Genomic DNA, 8,584 nt, shown 5'->3' with positions numbered 1-8,584 from the left:
TTAGTTGTAAATGTCCATTAAAAGTTTATATTCAGAGCGGTCTGTAGGCCTAATATTATTTTGATTAAAAAAATTAATCGAATTTTAAATCGAAAATTCTGGAGGTCAATAAAGTTTTGCACATTCTTTTAGTTTGTATTGTCTGACCTTGATGCAGCGTACTTAATTCGGCTGCAAAAAACACAATACGTTTGTATTTTGCACTCCATTGTTGCACACGAGCCTAGTATTTTGCACACGACCCATAATATTTACACTCAATACTTAGCAGATGTATAGAATGACGTCATGTTTTTCACACGCTCTACACAGTACAGTTAGAATAAAAACAACGTAAAATTCACTAAAGCCACATACCTGATTTGACAGAAACGGTAGCTGCTAAAAAAAAGACATTCTGATTCTATTACGAAGAAGTATATTTCTACCAAATATTCAAGATGCCAAACCCATGCGAATGCAAGACAAGTAAGTATATTCACAGTTCGTTTTAAACCATGGTATTTACGGAAGTGATCGTATACATTTTAAAGAACGATACTACACAGTTTAATGTATTTGTATTGTCCCTCTGAAAAATATTTTTTTTTCAAAATTTTTAGTTGAATATGCCATTTTAATGTCACATAATAGTTATCAATTTGAACCAAAAATGTGATCGTAAAGAAATTAAAAAACTGTAATTTAAAGGAAAAATAGTCAAATTTGATGCCAGCCAATGGGTTTTTGGTTTAATTTAACCATTTATTTTCTCATTTTATAAGTGAAAATGTGTTTGTTTCCCAGTTTTTTTTTCTACTGAAGTAATTAACGTTATATTATTAAAACTACAATATAACCTATTCAAAGTCTGCTTTAATTAATCTTCATTTTTAATGTACATGTCTGTCTGTGGTAATGCTCCTCTAGGTGGTGTTCCAGGTGTCCATACTCACGATTGTATTCGTCTTCCGATCAGGTCTATTTTCAAAGTTTCACGGGGAGAATCGTATTTTCATTTCATTTTTTATGTATACAGTAGTTCTATTATTTTATGGTCGTTTATTCTATAAATCGGTACCAATATGGTAAAGTCTACCCATGGAGGTATACCTCCATGGTCTACCATACATGATGACAGTGGAAACACCCTCTAGCCACTGCTTTTTCAAAATAACGCCAGTACGTTGATTAATAAAATAAATTGATTTGGATGGTAACCATATTTTATTTTCCCTCCTGATTAATCCTATACAAAACCACTTCCTCTGTTAAAAAAAATAATAGGCCTTTAAAAAAAAAATAATAGGCCTTTAAAGCCAAGTCTAAGAAACTTTCCTCACAATTATTTTTATTTTTCTCTTGTTTTAGCCGGCAACTGCCTCTGTGTTAGCCAAGCATGTCCAAATGATTGCAGGAATTGTCAGTGTGGACCATCCTGTAAATGCTCAGATGGTGGATGTTGTCCATGCACAAATACAGCAGAATGTTGTTCAGGTAAGACGCCTATAAATGGCATGCTTACACCGTGTGCTCGCCATCTGGTATCCCAAACAGGGCAAACTATCCCTTTCCCAACCTAACCGTTCATAGATTCAAGATTCGCGCGTTGCCCCTATTTCCCTAAAACACAACTTTTATCAGAGACACAATTAAAATTAAATCGTTACTAACCGCCTATGTTCGACTGCCGTACATAAGCCACACCTCTCAAATCATCAATCATTTAAATTGTTGCTTGTGATTGGTTAAATTGCTTGCGAGCACGTATACATTATGTAGTGTTGGAACCAAGCTACATACGTCTTACACTGTAATACCGTATATTTAATACCGTATTTGTTTTACTACAGGATCAGACTGCAAGTGTGGTCCAAGCTGTAAATGTCCTGGTGGATGCTCGTGTTGCAACTAAACTGGTAAGTTACAATCATAGTTTTATAAATTAATTAGGTACTCATGGGACTTACTTGTAATTTATCCTAATTATTAGCAGCAGACCGCCTAATTCTGAACAACTTTTTTATTGTAAATATGGCCTTTAACTGCTTGCAAACATTTTCAAACCAATACTTAAACTAAAGCCTTATCTACACTATAAAACTTTATGTGACAAAAAAATGTGATGTGCCTATATATGGACATGATGATGTCATATCACTACCATATTTGGTCATATCACTACCATATTTTGGGCACCTCGCACCTTTTTTTTCTCATCAAACTAGTTTGATAATGTAGACAGAGCTTAATACATAGGGAGATTTAGGTTTTTTTGTTTATCCAAAATATCGGGAGAAATTACATTTTAGCCGAAGATGATGCAAAACATTGCGAGTCTGAATTAGTTCCTCTGTAATAATTCGCACTACATTGTTTGTATTGTTTTGTATAGATTGACTGGCAACTCGTATTACATCATAATACAGTTTTCAACTTGCCGCAATACAGCAGCATTGGTCTTCTGACTTCAAAACAAGAGCCGTACAACTACAGGAATTGAAAATAAAATTTATCTTTTGTATATATCTGACGGACACCGCTTACGACGCATATGAATATAATATATAATTTACTCTTACTAGTGGAACACGGGAACAATTTAAAATGATTTGAAATTAATATGTAAACGTGCTAATTATTAATAAACCTTTTGTGTATATGTTTTTTGTATAAATAAATAACTTTATTCGTGATATTTTTGTATGTTTGTTTTTTTTTTCAATATGGTATGGTTAGTAGCTATCCTCTCACACGTATACGATCAAAGTAAGACGACTACTGGATCTTTCCCTATATTCCTAGTTCCAGTGTCATGAGACGCAAAGCACGTAATCGACATGCGCGCACATACAATCATGTACTACATCTACTGACCACTACCCTTATATTATATTGTATAAGATAGGATTAGACGAAAGAAAGAAGTACTTTTTTTCTCACTTAAATTAAATAATTAAAAATTTTTATTTATAGGACCAAACTTAAAGCCTTGGCTTAATGCGTCCTTCTCACACAATTATCTATATATAAATTTACGTAAGGGCAAAATTCGGTAAATCGCGCGTTACTTCTAGAATTTTTCTAGAATTTTTACTCGATGGTATATAAAGTTGGTTAGAATCTCGGTACTGATTTTAACCACCTGATGTAACCCTGTTTACTAATTAAATTTAGTTAGATAATTAGTTATTGACAATTAAAACGAATTTAGGTTCAACGATTTGCCACAAATAGGGGTGTTTTCCGATCGTGGTATACACTGTCTAATGGATGTCCTCATGAAAAATACCTGCACACAATAATACGAGGATACTTCGCATTTTTCTATCTCCTCCTACGATAATTGTTTTTAATAGCTGAAAACCGGTTGAACAGCTCGAGTACAGTATCATAATGTTGAAGACATCTATCTATCTATCTATCAAAATACTATTTTGATAGATTTAATATACGTTTATACAAATGTTTTGATTTGCGATGAATGGAACATTCCAATCTCTCAGACTCCCAGTTTGTAGGTAAATTTATGAGCCCTTGGAGAATAAACTTACAACTGAGATATAGTATTGCAATACTTTGACAATATTGTAAATATTATTCTTACTGTGAATGTGGTTACTGTTAGATATAAACAAAATATACAAAGAACATTTATTACTGTGACTGTGGGTAGATTACTGACAGTTGCTTCTCAACGTTTTTGTATTAATTAATAATTATAAAAAATATAAATGTCGTAGTGGTGTATCGTTACATGTACTTTACAATTTCAATCGACTATAACAGGGACAGTCTTAAAAAAGTATTATAAATCGTAAATGTTTTACTGTGTTTAGTGGTATATTATTGATAGGCCTATAAAACATTTAAAGCAATATTTCGTTACTGAGTGGATAGAGAATATATTTAAAAATTGTTCTTCCCATTCTCTTCCCCATCCCTCAACTCTAATGTTATATACAAAATACAAATTGGGTTTGTTTAAATGAGTTCAAATAAAAAAATTGGACTCATTTTTAAGACAAGGCCTAATTCCCAGGGTGCTAATTTTACATAAATCATCGTGTCTATTTATTCGTTTCTGTAAACGACAATAATGTACTATAGTCCTGCGGTACGTACATTTTTTACGCTGAAATTACTGTGTATTCGAGAACCATCTGTGGACAGTACGACCTATGTAGATGGTACGCTCGCTTCGCTCGCGTACCATCTAGTATTTATAAATTTATGTTCTGTATTATATATTGTATTGTGTGAAACAATAAACTTGAAACTTGATATGCAAGAAGAACGCACATACGTGCAACAATAATTTGACCAATTACAAGCCATGTAGTATTCAAGCTTGGTTTTTAATTGTTTATAGGTCCATGGTCCAACGATGAGTTAACCAATGATAAACTGTCGTTTATCATTGGTTAACTCGCTTGTTGATTGGACAGCTACAACAGATTACTGACTCGTCATACCACACTCTCATGTGATTCGTCGTTGGATCATGGACCTATAAACAATGTATCAGTTTGATATAGATTCTAACATAGATTCTAAGTACTGTATATTCCTTTGTTCATATACTAATTGATATGCTAATTTAGTGTCCAAGCTTATGTATGTGGGTTGCATTTAATTGGTTTTAGTATTACAGTTGATTTTTAATTTGGTTTTATCGAACTTCCGTTTTATCTGAGTATTATCTGTTTTAATCTAGTCTATCTTTATTTTTATATTGTATGTTTAATTGTTTTAAGGATGCACCATTATTATGTGTGCCGCTGTTCAAAAAGCGTTTTCCAAATAAATTATATATAGCAAAACAGTATGTTAAACTATCATTGCCGTTTACATTGTTCAAATCGTATACAACATTACAACATCTTAACTGATAACACACAACTCTAGTGCGTTAATATTATATTGTTTGGTGCATAACACACCGATATGAGTGCAAAGAGTACAACTAATTTCATGAATGAAATTATGTAATTAGGTTGCTCTCAACAGGGGCGGTCGCAAAACTATTGTAAGGGATTGCCCAAGGGTCCAAGGCCGTAGATACCGAGTGTTTGCGCCACAGCCCAACACTGTTATTTTAAAGTTCGGAACGTCGGAAATTCGGCCCAATATTACGCACATAAAATGAAGATACATAGGGTACTACGGAAATACTTAAATAATGGGGAATCCCCGGAAAAATTAAATAATTATTGCATACATATGCGATATATAAATTATGTATAAGACCAAATATTTATGTCTGGAAGTGTTTAGTTTTTTTTTTATAAAGGTTGAAAAATGGTTTTTTTACCCTGAAAAGGGTCGATAACGAAATAAATAAATCATTGTCATTGAATCATTGTCAACCAGTTATATTGTAAATACAGGAGTACCCTTTACTGTTATCAATACAATATGGGTAATGGTAATAAAAGAAAAAAAATACAATATGGGTAATGGTAATAAAAGAAAAAAAATACAATATGGGTAATGGTAATAAAAGAAAAACAAATACAATATGAGTATCGGGTTTACCAATATTCCGTACGTGTAGTGTCATGCGTGAATAGTTTAATAACACAATGGGTAAAACAAAATCTATTGTCCATTTGTAAATAGGAGTTACTGTACCCTAATGATTTGCCAATAAGGAAGTACCTACAAATCAAATAATACTTGACTCTATGGCTGTATACAATGGAGTCATAAACTATTATTACCCTTCATGGTGTATTTCGGTAAAATACAGTAACAGTGCATAGTACCATAATCCTTCCCATATTTAAATCATTCATGTTTTGAGGAAATACTGCAAAATGTTGTCTGTTATCCACTGTGATGGCATTTGTATTCTATTGTTGCTGATATTTTCAGGTACGTGTTTAATATTTTAAAGATATTAAAGGTCACTGGTATTATATTACGTTACGTTTTAATACATAGGCATTTAGGGGTCAGAAATATCGTACCTAAAAGTGAGAGTTGTGTGGCTCTATTGAACTCAATTCTTTGTACCACCAGTGAGTTAATAGACAACTCCCTTTCTGTACTACAGTATAGGCCTATATCTCCATGTATAGTATATGTTAATGTTGCCTCGGGAATGTGCAATGGAAACACCTAATACGGTACCTTCTATGTGTAAATGGCCCGGTCATTCTTAGTTATTTACCCGGGTAAGTTGAGTCCCACCCCACCGAAGTTAATTCTTAACTTGCCCATGAAACCATTATAACGTGTCAATGCATCGGTGTTTTAAGCACTTGATCGGCATCTTTTCATAGCTGTCTTACTCTTTCAGTTTTGCCGGTTTCGTTAATGAATCTACCTAAAGAGAATCTTCTTTTCTGGTCTGTTGTCGACAATAAACAAGGACAAATTAGATGGTTGCCGGCGAATGCTCAGTCGTACAAAGATAACACCACAATTACCACATCAGCGAGATACGCTGGCGACTACAGGTGGAACGCGATTAGCGTGGACTATTACGAACGTAACGCTATTATGAGCGACAGTCTTACCAACTCCATTTATAACGCTCGAGAATGGTTTCAAAGTGAAGGAGATGCGGTGCAGACTGTGTTTGGCACGTCGGGCTATCTGGTGAATGCCATTGCTGTAGATTGGTTTTCAAGGTCTTTATACTGGATTGACGAGGGTTTCAATTGGATTCGTATGTCATCCTACGATTCGGTAAAAACAACTTTAATTATAGGAACCGGACTGGACAAGCCGCAAGGCATTGCAGTTTACCCGGTAAATGGATATATTTTTTGGACAGACTCGGGTCGAAGAACTATTGAACGGTCATCACTTAGTGGTAAAAACAGAACCATATTGTTTGAAAACTTACGAGAGCCAACAGATATAATCGTTGACGCTACTGTTAACGATGGAAGGTAGGATACAAATTTATGTTTCATGCTAAATACTGTATCTCTAAACCAACTAAATAAACATAAACATTTTGTTCTACGAAGCGCAATTTGGGACATTGTTGATTTTGTAGCAATAAAATTTTAATTTAATTTTTAAATTTAATACTGTTGTATGTATTTACATTGATAGAAATGTTAATAAAAGTAATCTTAATCTTTTTATTCTGTTTTTCGATAGATTATATTGGATAGATAGGACCACCGTATATGGTGAGAACCACACCCTTGAATCCTCCGATTGTGGCGGACAGGGAAGAAGAATAGAGTACAATCTGCTTTATCAAGAAGGAACATTGTTGGATATTGCTGTTGATGAGGTTCAGTAAACTAATGCATCTTACATACATAAAAAATTAGCATATTCTAAAATTAGGATATTCTAAAATAAGCATATTCTAAAATTAGCATAAATAAAAATTAGAATATTAAAAATATAACATAATAAAATGTGCATATTCTAAAATGTGAATGTTACAAAATTAGCATAAAATATACATCTAGCATATAAAATTAACATATTATATCTATACATGTGAAATAACTTTTTGATTTGAAAATATAAACTTAAAAAGTTCTCTGAATGTGGCTCTATAATCTCAATTAAAATACATGCGTACTATATTTCAATTACATTGGTTAATATTGATATGGTTTATTTAAAGATGTATTGTCCCCCTGAAAAAAATAATTCTTAAAAAAATTTTTGTTGAATATTCCATTTTAATGTAATATAATAGTTATCCACTTTGACAACAAATTGGAATAGAAAAAAATGTATTTACCTGAAAAAAATGTAATTTAAAGCAAAAAATGGTCAAATTGGCTGGCAGCCAATGGATTTTTGGTTGAATTTTACCATTTATTTTGTCATTTTATAAGTGAAAACATGATTTTTTTCGGTTTTTTTTCTATTGAAATGATTAACTTGATTAAAACTACAAAATAACATATTCAAAGTCTGATTTAATTAATCTTAATTTTTCATGTTTTTGGGGGACAATACATCTTTAAGCTCCTCCTACCTAATTTTACCGTGTAATTAGAAAAACAGTCTCTAAATGAAATTATGTTTGATGACGTACCTAGATTATAATCGTATTTCACCTATTTAATTTTTTGTTTCAGAATTTCATATTTGTTGCAATTCAATCTCTACAGGGGAGTTTCATAAGATATTTAAACAAAGGCAACAACACAGTATTCTATGACTTATCATTACAAGAAGAAGTTTTAGATATATGTGTGTCGGGTAACGACATACAACCATATACAGGCAGTGGTAAGTGACTACAGTAGGATCATCTTTTAGCTAATGGTGACGTTATAGTAATATTGGAGGTGATGACGACACGGTTTTTATATAATAATATATAATAACCAGATTTAGTGTAACCTTTTAATGCAGGCTTAAAAAAACATATATTAAAATAAAAGAAAACACCAATATGTAAAATAAAATACATACAAAGATGAAAAATTAAAACATTTAATTTGGATAAAATGTTGGCGATGACATTAATAATTATGATAATAAATGACCATAAACCAAATTTGATCCAAACAGTGATGACAATAATAATTATGATCTGGAGGTCGTGGATTCGAGTCCCTCCCGAGAATTACTTACGAATGTTTTCGCAAGTATTCTCAAATGTACTTAGTAC

General features: G+C 32.4%; 1 protein-coding gene and 1 long non-coding RNA gene across 2 annotated transcripts; both read left to right on the top strand.

The window, feature by feature from the left end:
* Window positions 1–306: 306 nt before the first annotated feature.
* Window positions 307–2,675, top strand: LOC144842511 (uncharacterized). The gene is made up of 4 exons (XR_013612127.1): window positions 307–468; window positions 1,351–1,476; window positions 1,833–1,898; window positions 2,375–2,675. It is a non-coding gene; the product is annotated as an uncharacterized LOC144842511 (long non-coding RNA).
* A 3,625-nt stretch (window positions 2,676–6,300) lies between these two features.
* LOC144843264 (low-density lipoprotein receptor-related protein 6-like) lies at window positions 6,301–8,207 on the top strand. Its single transcript, XM_078700058.1, has 3 exons — window positions 6,301–6,881; window positions 7,099–7,237; window positions 8,046–8,207. The coding sequence occupies exons 1-3, from the start codon at window positions 6,301–6,303 to the stop codon at window positions 8,205–8,207; spliced, it is 882 nt and encodes a 293-aa protein (XP_078556184.1).
* The last annotated feature ends 377 nt before the right edge of the window (window positions 8,208–8,584 follow it).

The sequence above is a fragment of the Antedon bifida genome, chromosome 5, assembly GCF_963402885.1.
Source record: "Antedon bifida chromosome 5, ecAntBifi1.1, whole genome shotgun sequence".
In the NCBI taxonomy this organism is placed as follows: domain Eukaryota; kingdom Metazoa; phylum Echinodermata; class Crinoidea; order Comatulida; family Antedonidae; genus Antedon; species Antedon bifida.
Note: the sequence above shows the minus strand (reverse complement) of the source record. Positions and strands in the feature narration are given on the sequence as shown.

Bases quoted from the DNA above. Each gene is read 5' to 3' on its own strand.
- LOC144843264 (XM_078700058.1), top strand. From the start codon at position 6,301: ATGAATCTACCTAAAGAGAATCTTCTTTTCTGGTCTGTTGTCGACAAT. The intron at 6,882-7,098 runs GTAGGATACAAA...GTTTTTCGATAG, and splicing joins GCTACTGTTAACGATGGAAG to ATTATATTGGATAGATAGGA. The intron at 7,238-8,045 runs GTTCAGTAAACT...TTTTTGTTTCAG, and splicing joins TGGATATTGCTGTTGATGAG to AATTTCATATTTGTTGCAAT.